At 38.7% G+C, this 19,507-nt stretch overlaps 1 protein-coding gene across 2 annotated transcripts in view; it reads left to right on the top strand.

Annotated features, from left to right (window-relative positions):
• med30 (mediator complex subunit 30) overlaps positions 1-19,507 on the top strand; it is a 39,646-nt gene extending 20,139 nt beyond the window's left edge. For both annotated transcript variants that reach the window (XM_058047563.2, XM_058047564.2), the window contains exon 5: positions 18,690-19,507. In XM_058047563.2, the coding sequence (XP_057903546.2) occupies positions 18,690-18,785 (96 nt within the window). In that variant the 3' untranslated portion in view covers positions 18,786-19,507. The remainder of the gene's footprint in view (positions 1-18,689) is intronic.

Below are 19,507 nucleotides of genomic sequence, written 5' to 3' on the forward strand. Positions count from 1 at the left end.
TAATTAAATAAAACAAATTGAAAAAAATATAAATTTTCACCACCCCTAGCAGGATTGGGTTAGAGGAGAGACGGCTAAATGAGCCCTTCTTGGTAACGTCTGGCTGCTTTATGGGGCGTCCTGGTTGTGAGTGATAGCCTTGCTCTCGTTATCTGTCGATTGGGGTAATTGCTGTTTGTCGGAGTCTGGTTGACGGATGGTGATGCAATTTAGAAGAAGGTTGGCGGGAGGGGTGGGAGCCTCATACTCATCACTCTGTACAAGTGTCTTTACCGTGAAGCATCATAGGTGTGACATTATGTATTTAAATTGAAGTGTGTGTGAGATATTTTCTTTTTTTTTGTATTATGTCTCCCATTTTTAATGCTGTAGACCAGGGGGTCTCAAACTCAATTTACTTGGGGGGCCACTGGAGTTAGGGTGTGGATGAGATTGGGCCGCATCAGGTTTTCCAAAAAAAAAAAAAAAACGCATTTATTAAAAACAGAAAAATGAATAAACTTTGCTTTGGTTTTGATTTTCTACAAGAAAAGCTCTGATAAAACATTCCACTGTTCTCAATTATCTTAATTTTTATTTTTCTGCATAAAATAAGATGAAAAATAAATAAACAAATAAAGAAAATCAATCAGTAATAAATAAATATAATAATAATAATAAAACGGCAAATAATAAAAACTTAAGAAACCACATATAGTTGGTGGGTAGACAAATTATTTTTTTCAGATTAAAATGAACAAAGCATTATTAGAGCCCTGTAGACAAAACACGACTATAGTCACATTTATAATTCTTTTATTTACAACATATTGCGCAATTGCAGGGTCTTGAGACACATGCTAACTCGCAAACTAGAGAGCTAGCAACCTAAACGATAGCCTCCAAGTTATTTCCTTTAAACTTAAAAAAAAGCCAAAAACTTACCACTTCCACACGGATAGGGAGGATAACTATTAACCTTATTTAGCCTTTAACATGAACATTAATCAAACGTAATAATTTTTTCTGGGTACATGATACCATACAACATCCATATCAAACTTGCTCGGGGCCGTGCTAACATTAAACTTTCATATCAAGGCTGGGGCCTCAAACTAGCGTCGCATGTTTGAGACCCCTGCTCCAGACGCAACATTTATAGTGATGAGTTTCAGGAGTAACTGGTTAAAGAGACTTCCTCAATTATTTTGGACTTCAGCGATCCCAAACCGTTCTGAGCCAACAGCCCGGCTCCTGCGTCAGTAGTCTACTTATCTAATGTACCGAGCTAATGCTATATCATCATTTGCGTCGGATAAAACTAAAGCACAACATCACATTTGTACAAATCGAGTGGTTTTGACGTACGTGGGTGACACTAACATTAAACTTTCATATCAAGGCGGGGGGGCCTCAAACTAGCGTCCTGCGTGCCACATTTGGCCCGTGGGACGCATGTTTGAGACCCTTGCTGTAGACTATTCACGCTCACTCTCTTTCACGCATCCATTATGGGAGTTGCTCTTTATGATTTTTTTTTTTTTTTCCAAGCACGGCAGAAACTTAATAATGTTTGCATAAATATTTCAGAAACATTAGCCATAATTCATTGGTGCCTAATGGCTTGCAATTGCTCAATCTCTGTGCTGCAGAACCCCTGGTGTGGGAGAATGTGATTGTGCATATCAATTCAGGGGTCCCTCGTCATCCACACTGTTGTTAAAAAAAAAAAAAAAAAAAAAATGTCACACCCATGTGACCACAAATTACATCCTTAATGAATAGCCTGCATTACTGATCACATGGCAATTAGCAAAGGAAAAGTATATTGCGTTTTTTTTTTTTTTTTTTTTAGCAACTTCTTCCCAAATGTGGAAAGCAACCTTCTGTCTGACTTGATGGACTGTGATTTTTTTGCAGCACGGCTCAACGAATGATTCATAGCTTCTCCGGATAATCATTCCATCTGGGTTTTTTGCGGGACAGGCATAGTTGTCGTCGACACATCACTCATCGTTTGTTGTCATCCTGTGCTTTCCTTTTGCATGGACTATTCCACACAGAGATGAGCTTTTATCCCAAAGAGGGGGGTTGTCATGCTATAGACCTATATGACATGGCAGACACCCAACACCCCCCCCCCCCCCCCCCCTCCACCATTCGTCTTCTCCCGCCCCCGTGAGCCCGGCGCCTGCCACCGCCACTTGCCTTGCGTTTGATTTGATACCAGCCTAAGTGTGAATAAATTCCTGTCACAGCCCATTAAGGAGGGCCTTGGAGAGATCTGGCCTGTTATTAATTCTCCACAGCTCTTCACTTTCTCACCCCCCCCCCCCGCTTTCTCATCGCTATTTCTCCCCCCCCCACTCTGCAAGCTATTCTCATGCGCGCTCACCCCCCCCCCCCCCTTTTTCCATACTGGCTGGCTTTCTTAATTCCCTGTTAATTACCGTGTCTGTTCTTTTTATTGAAATTAGAAAGAGGGAGAAATGAAAAGGCGGTGGGGGGAGGGAAGATGGCGGCAATTTGAAATTGAAAAGCCATCCACAGTCTGCTCTTCTTCTCTTCTCTTCGCTTCTCTTCGCTTCTCTTCGCTTCTTCTCTCTTCTCTTCGCTTCTTCTCTCTTCTCTTCGCTTCTTCTCTCTTCTCCTCGCTTCTTCTCTCTTCTCCTCGCTTCTTCTCTCTTCTCCTCGCTTCTTCTCTCTTCTCCTCGCTTCTTCTCTCTTCTCCTCGCTTCTTCTCTCTTCTCCTCGCTTCTTCTCTCTTCTCCTCGCTTCTTCTCTCTTCTCCTCGCTTCTTCTCTCTTCTCCTCGCTTCTTCTCTCTTCTCCTCGCTTCTTCTCTCTTCTCCTCGCTTCTCCTCTCTTCTTCTCGCTTCTCCTCTCTTCTTCTCTTCTATTCTCTTCTCTTCTTCTCTCTTCTCTTCTCTCTTCTCTTCTTCTCTCTTCTTCTCTCTTCTTCTCTCTTCTTCTCTCGTCTCTTCTCTCGTCTCTTCTCTCTTCTTCTCTCGTCTCTTCTCTCTTCTCTTCTCTCTTCTCCTCACTTCTCTCATCTCTTCTTCTCTCCTTTCTCTTCTCTTCTTCTCTCTTCTTCTCTTCTTTCTCTTCTCCTCTTCTCCTCTTCTCGCTTCTCTCCTCTCTTCTCCTCTTCCCCTCCTCTTCTCCTCTTCTCTTCTACTATTCTCCTCTTCTCTCTTTTCTCTTCTCTCTTCTCTTCTCTTCTCTTCTCTTCTTCTCTCTTCTTCTCATCTCTCTTTTTCTCTCTTCTCCTCTCTTCTATCTTCTCTCCTCTCTCCTCTCTCCTCTCTCCTCTCTCCTCTCTCCTCTCTCCTCTCTCCTCTCTCCTCTCTCCTCTCTCCTCTCTCCTCTCTCCTCTCTCCTCTCTCCTCTCTCCTCTCTCCTCTCTCCTCTCTCCTCTCTCCTCTCTCCTCTCTCCTCTCTCCTCTCTCTCTTCTCTTCCAGTCCTGCAAGGTAGCTGCCGGCTCGGTGTTTATAATGAATTCCAGCGGCACTGGCAGTTAATTTTATCTGAGAAGCAGGTGGGGGGGGGGCCTGCCGAATCCCGTTGATAAACAAACACAACCTTCTAACTGTAACAAGACCTGCTGGAGAGGGAAGGCTAGCCTGGTTGCTTGATGTTCTCCATCAATTTACTCCTGCTGTGCATACCCCCCCCTTTCCCCTTCCCCTCCCTGCTTACCTTCCTGTTTCTCTTCCTTCCCTGCTTCCCGCCATTAGTCCCTTCTTCTCCTTCCTCACCACGATGTGCATACTCCGAATTAGTAGGCTGTTCACAGCAAGGTGCCTGTACCTCGGTCTTATTAGCAGCCTCACATGTGGCCCATTAGACGCGCTCTGTATGCCGAGGGGTTTTTAATTGTTTCGCTGAGGTCAGAAGGGCAGTGTAACCACAAAGTTCTCACAGAGAGGAAATCAGAGCTCTTTTTTTTCCCCCGTTTTTGCCCCATGTATTTAGTATGTAAATGTGCAACCCCAATTATTCCTTCTTTTTTGTTGTATAGTTTAAGGGTTTTGTAAGCATTTAGTGCTGCCTTGTGTATGTCTCATTTGTGTACATGCATATGAGACATAATTGGTTTTAATTATTCACACCATTTTTAGTACCAGCAAACCAACAAATACAAAACAAAAAAAACGTATATCATCATTTAAAAAAAAAAAAAAATCCAAATAAGACGTGACTGAGTGCAAAACTTGTCATGCACAAGTTTTCCCGTGGTGGGGAGTTTAATTTGACCCACCTCCTTGAGGATTTTTGCTTCCTGTCCGTAACATTTGCAGCATTTGAGGGGCAAAATGGGGCAAAACAAAGCAAAATTTGTTCTCAATCATAAATCACTCCACACTCTTTATTGCTCTCTGGTTCTACCATATCTTACTTATTGTGTGGAAATATGGGGTAGTAACTATAAAATCAATCTTCACTCGCTAAATGTACTGCAAAAAAGGTCAGTAAGGATAATTCATAATGCCGCCTACAGAGAACATACTAACTCCTTATTTCTAAAATCACAAATACTTCAACTTGCTGATATAGTTCATCTTCAAACAGCTAAAATAATGCATAAGGCTAAAAATAACCAATTAGCTAAAAATGTCATCCAATACTTCTCTACAAGAGAGGAGAAATATGATCTCAGGGAAGAACTACATTTGAAACACTTATATGCTAGGACTACGTTAAAAAGCAATAGCATTTCAGTATGTGGAATCAAACTATGGAATGGATTGAGTAAGGACCTCAAGCCAATTGAAGAAACAATACAAGCAGTTGATGTTTGCTAAATACAAGGATGAAGAGTCTTGAACCAGTCATGATGTGCTATATATATCACTATATTGACACTTACTATGGTACACATTATGTCATTGGATGCTCATATCACCTCGTACTTCGGTATGTGACAAAAAATAAAAAAAAAACCCCACAAAAAAAACCCTTAAACTATATTAGGAAAGCAGGAAGTGAACAAATGTAACAGTTACTAATTGTAAAAGTACCAGATGGAGGGGTAGGATTTAATAAGCTTTGCTTCTTCCTACTCCTTTTGGACATGTGGAACTGTGAACTGATTATGTGATGCATTCAATTGTAATCTGATGCATGTACAAATGAAATAAAACCATTACCATTACCAACATGTTATTAGCTATAATAATCGATTATTAGCTATAATAATCGATTTTTTTACAAATGTGATTGTTGTGCTTTAGTTTTATCTGACACAAATGATAATATAGCATTAGCTTGGTACATTAGATAAGTAGATTAGTGATGCAGGAGCCGGGCTGTTGGCTCAGAACGGTTCGGGACCGCTGAAGTCCAGGATAATTGAGCAAGTCTCTTTGACTAGTTGCTCCTGATACTCATCACTGTAAATGTTGCGTTTCTGCAACCGTTTAGAGAGTAAAACATCTTTCGGGGACCATTTACCTTAATCAAAGATTTTCCCAACCTTGTCGCACTTTAAAAATCCTTAAAGTGCCATTTTTATTTAGGTCATGGAAGAGGTAGATAGCTTGATCCCAGAGTTTTACTGTGTAAAGAGTTTATTTAGTATTCTGCTCTTTTGTGCAGTTTTGCAAATATTTACTTTCAATTGATTTCAAAGCAACAATACGCCAAACCTTCCCACCCCTTCAATTATCATCATTGAGGATTAAATCACAAAGGTGTATATATATACAACGAATCGATGATTCTACCTGGCAGGGACTCGGGTACTTAGCAGAGAACAAGGATGTGCAAACTCCCAGATACTTCTAAAAAGAGTAAATTGATCAAAACTTGTTCTGCTTCAGTCAGCTGACACAGCAGACTATTGAAAGCACCCCGGCGGTACGTTTGTGGAAGGATGACAACATGGCGATTGTATTCCTGCCACCTCTGGAAGACAAGGCTTTTATCTGCCTTCAAAATCCCTTTTATAAAAAGCTTTTATTCCCTAAGGAAATCTCAATCCAAACACACACTGGCACTTAAACCTTCCCTTTGAGGAAAGCCATAAAGTTTATAAAGTCAATTACGTTTTTTTTTTTTTAGGTGTTTTAAACTGATGGCAAATTGAGTCATTTTGGACTGGCTCCCTCTGGGTGTACTATCAGATGGTTAGACGGAACCCACTCGGGGTCACTGGCTTCCTTACTTCCATTTCCATTCGCCGTGTAATTCGTCAAGATTCCCATAGAAACCGTATCGGTCATTCATTCAATCATTTATTTACCACTTATCCTCACGAGGGTCCTATCCCAGCTGTATTCGGGCAAGAGTAGGGGACACCCTGGACTGATCGCCAGCCAATCACAGGGCACATATATAGACAAACAACCATTCACACTCTCATTCATACCTATGGACAGTTTTAACCTAGCATGCGCGCTAACCACTCGGTCTCATCTCAGTAACCTGATATGAACTCAGTCCAGTGTGTAACTTGCCTCAGAAAATGGATTTAATATTGAGTTAATATTCATGCAAATACTGTAATGGGTAAACACTGTGGTTATGTAAATTGAAAAAAAAAAAGTGGATATGTTACGTCCACCTAATGACCGCCAATCATAATGCCGTTCTGTCCAACAAATTCATAAAGACTCTTTAGGTCACATTCAAATAGTTTATGAAGATAAGCACACTGTGGTCAAACGTCAGCATCGTGACCTTGGTTGGAACAATACACTTTGCCACTAGGGGGTGTTACGAGTCATGAGATCTTGCGAGATTAAAATGTGATGATATCGATGTAATCGCTTGTGGTGTGATTATTATTGATCAAATTTGTTTTTGTGATTAATCCTTAGTCTTAGTATTTGGTCTAAAACCGAATGCTACATAAATACAGTATGTAAATCAGAAAGCCAAAAATGTTAACACATGTTTTTCTATTTTTCATGCAGGAAACGGTTCGAAATGCGTATCGATATATTTTACCGACCGATGGGATAAATTAAGGTTACCTTTACCTTTGTTGAAGATGTGATTTTTGACTGTTCCCAAATACACGTTGTGCAAGCGACATCAACACGAACACCACCTTCTTGTTTTGCCATGAGTTATTTCTTAAAATCCGTTGCGTTTCTCACCTCGGTAGCCCAAAAATAGAGCCAACCAAACTTGATAAAGACGGTGAGAAACAATACACTTCTATAAATACTCCACTTCTATTAAAAAAAAACTGTCTGGTTGCTAAACACCTACCAGCTTATAGTATCAATCCATTCCTTTTAGAATCTCTATTATATCTTGTTTCTCTGTAGTAGAGCATGCCTGATTGGCTCCTTGCTTTATTCTTACATTACCTAAATTATCATCTGCATAATGGATAGCGTGTAGTTAAACACTGCGTACATCAAACCTGCGCAGCTTCATATATTTGTGTTATTTTAGGCTGATTTAGTATAAAATCAATTATCTTCTTTCAGCTTTTGTCAGTCCTTTTATGGTTTAGATTGTGTTATGACGGTGGATAGAAATGAGATACAATCGTGCTACAAGGTACAAGCAGCAGATCAAAGTGACACATACTCAATTCCGGCGAAGACAAGAGCAACGTGTGATATATATATACCGTATTGGCGCTTCTCTTTTGTAACTGGCTTTTTACTAGCGTTGTCGACGCTTTCCTCTCTTTAATAAAGTGTTCACTAAAGGTCACAGGTTTCACCTTCTCGCTTCAAAAGCCATGGCGAATCTGCTAAATTGGAAATGACTGATTCTTACTTAAAACTGGCAAAACTGGTACAAAATTAAATGAAAAGTGCAAGGAAGTCAAGTCAAGTTAATTTGTATAGCCCTTAATCACAAAAGAGTCTCAAAGGGCTTAACAAGCAGGCAACAGTAGATACATTAAATGATAGACAATAAGACGACATCCCTGATCTGAAGCACCCCATCAGGGCAAGGAAAAAACTCAAAACCCATTAGGGAAAACGAAACCTTGAGAAGGGAATGACCAGGCTGCAATGGATGCGTTTTAACTAAACGCTAAAGTGTAGAAAATAAGTCTTAAGTCTGGACTTAAACATTTCTACTGAGTTAGCAGCTCTAATTTTAACAGATAGCATTGGGGCCCGAATGGAAAAGGTTCTTGAGCCCACATACTTCTTTCTGGCGCTATGATTTTCAAAAAAACGGCATATTGTGAGCGTAGGTTTTCTAGACGGAACATAGTGTACAATTAGGTCAACCAGAACCAAGGTGCCAACCCATGTAATATTTTGTAAACAAGAAGCAGAACCTCAAAATCTTAAGTCTTAAATGAACAGGAAGCCAGTGCAGGTTGGCTAGTATTGGAGAGATATGGTCAAACGTACGCGTCCTTGTAAGAAGTCGTGCTGCAGCATTTTGTACTAACTGCAGGCTTTTAAGACTTGCCATCGGAAGACCGGAAAGCAGTACGTTACAGTAATCAAGGTGAGACGTGACAAAATGCATGGACAAGGGTCTCTGCATCAGATGTGGATAGAATAGGTCGTATTTTTGCGATGTTGCGAAAATGAAAAAATGCTGTTTTAGTAACATGGGAAGCAATGACAGCAGCATCGGAATCTTGTTCAAAAATGTTTAATTGCAAGACAAAGTCATAGCTTGAAGTCCAAAACACAAAAAAAAAACATACAAGGAGACATTAAAAATCGGCTCAATCAGAAAGTTGTCAGACTGGGTTCTTCTTCGTGGTGTTTTTTTCTTCTTCTGTTGTTTATTGGCGGTTGGCAAGCAGCTTTCGTGTGCATTAGCGCCATCTGTGGAACAGAATCTAAACCCTTCTATACGCCATTCACAAGTCCGGTTTTATTCAAAAAAAGAAAATACATATCTATATAAAACATGTGCAGAGCTTACTTATAAAATATTAGCAAGATTGAACTTTATCTTTTCCTGTTCCCGGGTAGCGTTCTTTCTTTGAGCGAATGCTGAGATATGACGTAACACGCAGCTCGAGATGTTCTCCGATTTAAGAAAATGCAGGCGAGCAATCGGTACTGGACTGCTGCGGAAAGTTTGTTTTTGATTCAAACTAAATTTCCGGACCGGACGAAGGAAAAACTGGGAATACGGAGTTATTCCAACAAGTAGAAGAAAAACTGGAGGAAGTCGGTATCACGTGATGTTGGTGTTTACGCTTTACTGGGCATGCCCCATTGACTATTCTGGTTGATTATAGCGCCGCATGTAGACACGCCATTGGAATATTCCTTTCCATGTATACCATTGCTTTCGGAAAAGTCATTCGGAAAGATTCCATTTGGAAAGAGAAAAACTCCTCATGTAAACGTGGTGGAAAAGCACAATACAAGTGATGTGTGAAGTACTTACCTGGTGAAAAATGTCATTTTAATAGGCTCAGTAGTTTATAGTTATTTTCCCTGCTGTATATATTGTACAAGGTGGCGGTTATCATCAGTACGAGCGATGGCGTCACATGCCGTTGGGGCGTGCGATTGTGATTGTGTGATTCTGCTGCAGAACTGCAACTAAAAAAAGTGTTCTCCTTTTCCTCTCCTCCACTCTGCTCTGCTCCTCGTCTAATCCCTTCTCCTCACTCACAGACACTTACACTTGTAATTCTCAGCCACATCCACAGAGTCAAAGCTGCGATTTGAGTTGCCAGCGACAGGGCGGATTAGCGGTAGAATCCTGAGTGAAAGCACATTTATGCTCCACTTGCTACAAACCCCCCTACGCCACCACCACCACCCTCGCCCGTCTTCACTCCCTTTGCATGCTTGTCATCAAGCGTGTGCACATGTTTGAATCTCAAGTCATTTCCAGGCAGCTGCTATCTCAAAGCTCCCTCTTCAAAAAGCAACAATGCGGTTCTTAATATTCTCACAGCTTTGTCATGTTGTTTTTTTTTTTTTTTGGGTCTCTACATTAAATGTGATAATTGCATATGAATTGATTGTTATTAATCTGGTAATATCATTACAAGATTAGCTTGATTTTCCGACTGTGTGATGTGTCAAAAAAAAAACCCCTCAACAACAGGCTTTAATATGATGATAATACAACCACATTAATTAATGGAGGGATGCCAATTATAAAGCCCAATAAGCGTGTTGTTCGCTGGCCAGATACAGGCCAGCGAACTTAACTTTCAGGAAAATATCAGTTCCCAACAAAAAAATAAAGTTTCAAGCATAACTTTCTTTTTGACACACATTTTTTGGCTTTAATCAACAGTAGAACATAGCTAAGTTTCAGGAAAATATCAGCTCCCAACAAAAAAAAAAATTTCAAACATAACTTTCTTTTTGACACACATTTTTTGGCTTTAATCAGCAGTAGAACATTGCTAAGTTTCAGGAAAATATCAGTTCCCAACAAAAAAAAAAGTTTCAAGCATAACTTTCTTTTTGACACACATTTTTTTGGCTTTAATCAGCAGTAGAACATAGCTAAGTTTCAGGAAAATATCAGTTCCCAACAAAAAAAAAGTTTCAAGCATAACTTTCTTTTTGACACACATTTTTTTGGCTTTAATCAGCAGTAGAACATAGCTAAGTTTCAGGAAAATATCAGCTCCCAACAAAAAAAAATTTCAAGCATAACTTTCTTTTTGACACACATTTTTTTTGCTTTTATGACGGCTCCAACATCTAAAGAACTATACTGCATTATAACCAATACAAAATACATAGATATATAGATAGACTTCCTTTATTGTCATTGCACAATAACACAGCAGTGAAATTGTCAACTAAATGTCGTTGCCTGGCCCCCGTATTATAACAAATAATGTTAAATAATGTGGAGAATAAATAGATGACATCAAATATAAACAACAAATGTACAGCGTAAACAGTAAATTGCACAAATTGCACAAATAATTAACAAATAAAAGGGGGTTGTTTTACATCCAAATAACTAATTTATCACGCCAAAATATCACACCATGAACTATTTACAATTTTCACATTTGGAACTAAACTGTGAATGTGTGTGTGTGTTTGTGTGTGTGCATGCATGCATTAAAATTTCCCTACAGTGTGTAACCTCCTGCACGCTGCACTCCTCCACTCTGTCGGGTGTTAACACATGCAAACGATCCATGCACTTCTGCCACCTTGTGGCCTGTTTGTGTGGCTTAATACTGCATGAAAAGTGACCTCTTTCATTGTGCGTCTTTCTGCCTCTCGCCCAATTTCTTCCTGCACTCAAGCTTTTTTTTTTTTTTTTTGTGGGGGGGACTCTACATTAAATGGGGTAATTGCATATGAATTGATTGTTATTAATCTGGTAATATCATTACAAGATTAGCTTGATTTTCCGACTGTGTGATGTGTCGAAAAAAAACAAAAACCCTCCACATCAGGCTTTAATATGATGATAATACAACCACATTAATTAATGGAGGGATGCCAATTATAAAGCCCGATAAGCGTGTTGTTCGCTGGCCTGTATCTGACAATTCCCAAGTGGCAACCGATTGCTAGTTTAAAGCACCCATATTGAAGAATAACGTTTGAGCGATGTAGCAGTCAACACTAATTCAGCCTTTTAAAAGGGGGCAAAAGTGTTGAATATATTTGTGAGCAATTGATTAAAGATGAGGGATCTCTTGAATAAAATTTATACCGCAAACGCAACAGTTAAGGGTTGCCTATTAGCCAGTCGAGCTGAAATATTAAACATAAACACGCGGTGCATCATTTTGGATTAAATATTAGTGCAAATCATTTTTCTTTCTTTCTTTCTGAGGTCCCAAAAGAACAGACATAAAGCTAGAGTTCGAGACTCGGTTGCTATGCTTTTAATGTTTGATGCCAAAATCTATAGTTAATATTGACTAATACAGTAATGGCTCTCTAAACTCTGCCCTATGAAGAAACACATACAGGATCTTGTTTTTTTTTTTTTTTTTTTTCTCCACAGATCCGCAGAGAAGATAACTGGTTTGGATCATTCAGAAAAATGCATTAAATGTAGTCTGACTGTAGTATGAATTAGAGCAACCTGTCAATCACGATCGACCACTCGACTTTGCCGGTGGATACCGAAGCTGTTAGGACAAAATAATTCCATTATCACGTCAGTGCTGTTCCCTCCCCGGGGAATGACGAACAGAGGTGCCAAAAGGTATGCGTTTTGACCCCCTGAACACCCCCCCCCATGTGTAACGGTTCTACAGACCCGCACTGACCCGCCATCGTTGCACAGTACACCTTGTTACACTCAAAAACGTAATAAACCACAAATGTAATAAATTTCCCACTGCAAACGTAATACTGAATTTCCTGCATTTTATTACATATGTGGGAAAGTGAAAAACTGTAAAGGTAATAACTTCCCACAAATTTAATATGAGACAAAATAATGATCTTTGTGGTTGTTTTTGTTCTTTCTTCTTTTAATGAGGGAGAAGGTGTAGATGTCATTTTGAGGATTTTAACAAGATATTCTTTTTTCTTTTTTGTGGGAAAAATATTATTCAAAGAGTATCATTTGAATACATTAAAAGAATTATTAAATTATAATTTATTTTTAATTAAAAAAGATAACATAATTGTGATAATTGCAATTGTTTTAATAAAATTATTATTACTATTTTTATTATTATATTTTATTATTTTTGTTATTTCTTCTCCCATATACACACAAAATCACACATACAATAATATACTGTAACTAAAACACACATGTACGCCCACAAACAAAATGTAATAATTTCCTGCAAATTTAGTAGTTATTACATTTGCAGGAAATTCAGTATTACGTTTGCAGTAGGCAAATTTTATTACGTTTGTGGGCAGTTATTACGTTTGAGGGATGTAACACACCCGTTCGTGCCTCAAGCAACAAGCATTATTGCGAGCATTGTGAGCTCGCTTCCAGCTGCGGTGACGTCGGTCACCCAGGCTGACTGTTGTAACACATAATGTGTAAATCAAGTCTCCAGCTTCAACAACACAGAGCCCGTAGAGGCGACGGCATTTGCTGAATCCCGACAAAGAGTCACAAAAATCAGGGTGCCCAAGGTGCGGCCCAGGTGCCATCAGCAGTGAATGTGAATGGTTGCTAAGGCGACCTTCTAAAATCCACTACTATTTGCTTGGTTTTGGTTGTGTTCAAGTGGAGACAGCACATAACGGATTGGTCCCTAAAGGCCTTCACAGGGTCTGTACTCATCTGTTGACCACTTCTGAGGCATCACCAAGAGTACTTTGAATGTGAAAGGACTCTGAATTGTACTTTGTCAGTTGTGTACACTGTAAACTGAAAGGGTGCGAACACAGTTCCTTGTGGAGCGCTAGTTCTCGTTCTCCTCAGAGACACAGTTCCCAGGTGTAACATACTGAGGCCTTTCTGTACTGTTTGTTTAGTCCTAATCTATCCTGTTACAGAACCGCAGATTCCGCTCCAACGATAATTCAAGGCCACTTAGTCGGTAGTCATTTAGCTCAGTCGGGCGTCCCACTTTGGGTACAGGTACAAGACGAGAGGTTTTTTTTTTTTTTTTTCCACAGCCTGTTTGAAGAGTCCTGTTAAAGAGCAACACAGTACTTGAAGAGCCTGTTAATATTCCCTAGAAGGACTGAAAGCAGGAAAGACTCCGGTATTGTTAGCTAGCTAGCCCTTTTATGTGACCTTACTCTGCATTCATACTCGCATGCATTCAATCTCTTGGCCTTCCTCCCGTGATTGTACGATACCCAAAGTAAAATAGTGACAAGCTCCTTTTATGGGTGGTTGTCAAGTTCAGGGCTGTTTCAAGGCTTTGACTTTATGGTTGATCCTCAGATTGTAGAAATCTGTGATCATAAATGTGACCAACACAAAACCTTCACAATGGCATCTTTTGGAATTATTACTGCTGCATTCTAAATATATCTAAGAAAATCGAGTAGCCATAGTTGTAACACTGCTTCTCGCTCACTGGTGGAACAGATTTGACATCAAATGAACGTCAAATAAAACAAACAAACAAACAAACACATATGCTATTGTTAACATAGACTGTTGTGTTCTATGGCTACATAAAAGTTTGTTTCTACCTTTTGTCATCCTTTGCTAATCAGCAGTAGAACATAGCTAAGTTTCAGGAAAATATCAGTTCCCAACAAAAAAAAAAGTTTTAAGCATAACTTTCTTTTTGACACACATTTTTTTTGGCTTTAATCAGCAGTAGAACATTGCTAAGTTTCAGGAAAATATCAGTTCCCAACAAAAAAAAGTTTCAAGCATAACTTTCTTTTTGACACACATTTTTTTGGCTTTAATCAGCATTAGAACATAGCTAAGTTTCAGGAAAATATCAGTTCCCAACAAAAAAAAAAGTTTCAAGCATAACTTTCTTTTTGACACACATTTTTTTTGGCTTTAATCAGCAGTAGAACATAGCTAAGTTTCAGGAAAATATCAGTTCCCAACAAAAAAAAAGTTTCAAGCATAACTTTCTTTTTGACACACATTTTTTTTGGCTTTAATCAGCAGTAGAACATAGCTAAGTTTCAGGAAAATACCAGTTCCCAACAAAAAAAAAAGTTTCAAGCATAACTTTCTTTTTGACACACATTTTTTTTTGGCTTTAATCAGCAGTAGAACATAGCTAAGATTCAGGAAAATACCAGTTCCCAACAAAAAAAAAAGTTTCAAGCATAACTTTCTTTTTGACACACATTTTTTTGGCTTTAATCAGCAGTAGAACATAGCTAAGTTTCAGGAAAATATCCGTTACCAACAAAAAAAAGTTTCAAGCATAACTTTCTTTTTGACACACATTTTTTTGGCTTTAATCAGCAGTAGAACATAGCTAAGTTTCAGGAAAATATCAGTTCCCAACAAAAAAGTTTCAAGCATAACTTTCTTTTTGACACACATTTTTTTGGCTTTAATCAGCAGTAGAACATAGCTAAGTTTCAGGAAAATATCAGTTCCCAACAAAAAAAAAGTTTCAAGCGTAACTTTCTTTTTGACACACATTTTTTTTGGCTTTAATCAGCAATAGAACATAGCTAAGTTTCAGGAAAATATCAGTTCCCAACAAAAAAAAAGTTTCAAGCATAACTTTCTTTTTGACACACATTTTTTTGGCTTTAATCAGCATTAGAACATAGCTAAGTTTCAGGAAAATATCAGTTCCCAACAAAAAAGATTTAAGCATAACTTTCTTTTTGACACACTTTTTTTGGCTTTAATCAGCAGTAGAACATAGCTAAGTTTCAGGAAAATATCAGTTACCAACAAAAAAAAAGTTTCAAGCATAACTTTCTTTTTGACACACATTTTTTTGGCTTTAATCAGCAGTAGAACATAGCTAAGTTTCAGGAAAATATCAGTTCCCAACAAAAAAAAAGTTTCAAGCATAACTTTCTTTTTGACACACATTTTTTTGCTTTTATGACGGCTCCAACATCTAAAGAACTATACTGCATTATAACCTATACAAAATACATAGATAAATAGATAGACTTCCTTTATTGTCATTGCACAATAACACAGCAGTGAAATTGTCAACTAAATGTCGTTGCCTGGCCCCCGTATTATAACAAATAATGTTAAATAATGTGGAGAATAAATAGATGACATCAAATATGAACAACAAATGTACAGCGTAAACAGTAAATTGCACAAATTGCACAAATAATTAACAAATAAAAGGGGGTTGTTTTACATCCAAATAACAATTTATCATGCCAAAATATCACACCATGAACTACTTACAATTTTCATATTTGGAACTAAACTGTGCATGTGTGTGTGTATGTGTGCATGCATGCATTAAAATTTCCCTACAGTGTGTAAAGCTTCTGCACGTTGCACTTCTCCACTCTGTCGGATGCAAAAGATCCATGCCGAGTCTGCCACCTTGTGGTCTGTTTGTGTGGCTTAAAACTGCATGAAAAGTGACCTCTTTCATTGTGCGTCTTTCTGCCTCTCGTCCAATTTCTTCCTGCACTCAGGCTCTTTTTAGCTCAAATCAATATACGACATTGCATTCCATTTTTGAACAGTTTAGCCTTGGTGGAAGTGAACTTCTAGTTTTATATTGTCTGTATAGTATTCCGGAAACAACAAATCTATCCTTTTTTGTGAGGTGCTGTATAATTCCAAATTCTTTCATCCGTGCCGCCGGGCTTATTTGAAGCAACTCTGACTGGTCTGCAGGTGGTCTTTTTAAAAATGACAGCACTTTGTTGTTTGCGTTCCTTGAGTGGCTACTCGCCACTGTTCAAGGCCGAGTATCAGAGCGCATGTCACCAGAAGCGCCTTTTTTTTTTACAGATGGAAAAGACATAAAAAAAAACAGAATGGTGCGGTTGTTGCGGCTGTTGAGAGGTCGGAAAAATGCGGTAGTGCACATGCAGGGGGTGTTTTATTTTGTTTACCATGACCTCGCCTATTGTGACACCCAAGGCAGACGGTGTCAAGGTGCAATTGTGTGCTCAGTACTCGGTAATACGATTTGGAATACTCACGGTCATTCTGAGGTTGTAAGTGGAATATTATCTACAGTACCTGGGCTTGCAGAAGGAATGTATGTGATAATAGCAGCTATTTGCATATCGGCAAGCTTCTTATAATGAGGCTTTGCCAGTCTTTGTAGTAATTTCACTGAGGAAAAAATGTGGGATTTCATATCTGGATTCCTTGCAAGTCCCTGGCTAGGTTTTTTTTTTTTTAATGTAGCATGAATGAAATGAGGCAAATCTGTTGCCTCAGAAGCCAAATTCATTCATTTATGCTTGAAATTGTCATGACATGTCTATCTGGATGTGCTTTCCTTTTCCCAAGCATTATAAAAACGCATTGTTAAAGGATACAGTGCTCTATTACTTTCACAGGCTGAAATTACAAAGGCTTAGGATACTATCTCAATAGCAAAATAACCCGCACGTGTTATTTCAAGAGCTGCTCATCAGGGTAATGAGGCGTATCGTGTGTAACACACTCGCATATACACAGTGGAAATAATGTCAAACAACGACGTAGCTATATAAAGATATAAAGATCCAGACATTATACGGAGCGGTAAGTGTCCTTTTAGAGAATGAGCGAGAAACTGTAAAGGTCCTCCAAATGTTCCATTGAGGATTATCTTCAAGGACAATCAGCTAAACAGTTGATATTAAGAGAGGGCCGTGTGAAATCGATCGCTCGAGGTGTTATCTATGCTGCAAAAAGGGTCTGTAATTAGTCACGGCTAAAAAGGAGAGGCAGAGATCGTAATAGATTTCGCTGCAGATACAGTAGCTCCTGAGATGCTAGCTATATATATATATATATATATATAAAACAACGCTACGTTTCAGACTGTCGGGAAAAATGAAACAATGTCCACATATAAAAGAATATAGTGGATTAATTATTTTCATTATTTTTTATAAGCTTCTGCAATTCATTTAAGTCATTCTTTTAATGAACCACAGCTTCCTAGCGCCAGCAGCACTCGGTCAGCTTTAGATACGACTCGACAGAATAACTTGGCATAGCGCTACTTATTTTTCTGCATCTGTCTCTCTCACGCCAACTACACTCATAACTGCCTCTAACATGTAATGTCCCTCTGATGTACTCCTTCCTGATCCTGTCCATCCTGGTCACTCCCAATGAGAACCTCAGCATCCTTCTACCAATATATTCACTATCTCTCCTCTGGACATGTCCCAACCATCTCAGTCTGGCCTCTCTGACTTTATCTCCAAGGCCTCTATCATGTAATGTCCCTCCGATGTACTCCTTCCTGATCCTATCCATCCTGGTCACTCCCAATGAGAACCTCAACAAGCATGCTTCTATCAATATATTCACTATCTCTTCTCTGGACATGTTCCAAATATCTCAGTCTGGCCTCTCTGACTTTATCTCCAAGGCCTCTAACATGTAATGTTCCTCTGATGTACTCCTTCCTGATCCTGTCCATCCTGGTCACTCCCAATGAGAACCTCAGCATCCTTCTACCAATATATTCGCTATCTCTCCTCTGGACATGTCCCAACCATCTCAGTCTGGCCTCTCTGACTTTATCTCCAAGGCCTGTAACATGTAATGTCCCTCTCATGTACTCGTTCCTGATCCTATCCATCCTGGTCACTCCCAATGAGAAGCTCAGCATCCTCATCTCTGCTACCTCCAGTTCTGCTTCCTGTCATTTCCTCAATGGCACTGCCTCTAGACCAAACATCGCTGGTCTCACCACAGTTTTGTATACATAAGCTATTAATCAAATACGTAAATAGTTGTCAATTAATTCCAGAATTCGATTAACTGTCGTAGCTCTGGTTACTGGTACTAACCACTTACACTGTCTGATTATTCAAAAACACAAAAAACAAGGGCCAGTTTTTAATAAATATGGTGTGTTAGTTCAGGGAGTGATGCTGCTGTGGTTTTTCTGTAAACTGCGATTCACTTAGTTCTATGCAGACAAGGTTTTTGAGGTAGAGTATAATGGACAAAAATAAATTTTTCCACTTTGTATACCTTTTAGAAAATAGGCATCAAAAGTAAAAAAAAAAAACATGGAAAAATGTTGGAAATTGCCATGGAAATCTAGACATTTCCTTGCCAGTACAGTGTGTTATACAAGACTTTTATGGCATGTTGTTTTACGGCTGACTTTTATCGTATAATATATTACAACCGCAGCTTCATATCGAGCCAGGTGGCATTTTGTCTTCTAATTAATCCAACCATTAAAAAAAGTACCTAAAAATCATTTGGAATTGTTTTTTTTTTCCCCATAACAGAAGCTGAAGAAGAAGAACCAGCAACTGAAGCAGATTATGGATCAACTCCGTAACCTCATCTGGGAAATCAACTCCATGTTGGCCGTCAGAAGCTAAAAACCACGTCACAACACACAAACACACCCTGAGGATACCTGGCCACGTTAAGGTACCACAGACTTGCTGAGGCAGCACTTTATTGAACAAGTGACGACTTTGGCAGAGTAGAAATGTATTTCCTGAGAAGGAAAGTTGGAAAAAAAATGAAGAGAGAGAAGAGGGGTTAGTAGTAGGCAACCCACTAAAAACCCTGCTCAGAAAATGGTTTGTCTACCTCGATATTTCAATCAGCTCATAAGAGTGGATATATGTTTTATCTATTTGTAGCACATACAGAGTTAAATATCTGTACAGATATATTCTATTTAATCCTCATGTTCTTTGTATGTTGTTAGAATATTCCTAAATAGTTGTACATTTCATCCCTTGAAATACTTAAAACAAGACAAACATATATGTGGCTATTGACCCGAATATAAGACGATGCTTATTTTGCAAGCTTGATCCTTGTAGGGTTTGTTTGACAGTTTGATGACCGTTGTGTTAAAATTTGTGTCTGTGTGCATGGCGGAGTATTTTTTTTTTTTTATTTTTTTTTTCAGATGATTTTTGAAGGAAAAAATACCCTCTTATATTCGGGTCAGTACACTAATCCATGGTTCACCTCCTGAAATGTGATTGGTTTTTGGTAACTATTAAAAAAAAGTGAAATTACTAACTTAAGTGGACATCATGGAGTAATTCAACTTTCAAGAATGTTTTTTTGGACAAAATAATTA

Source organism: Doryrhamphus excisus, linkage group LG7 (genome assembly GCF_037039965.1).
Source record: "Doryrhamphus excisus strain RoL-2023G ecotype Guam linkage group LG7, RoL_Dexc_Guam_v1.1, whole genome shotgun sequence".
Taxonomy (NCBI): domain Eukaryota; kingdom Metazoa; phylum Chordata; class Actinopteri; order Syngnathiformes; family Syngnathidae; genus Doryrhamphus; species Doryrhamphus excisus.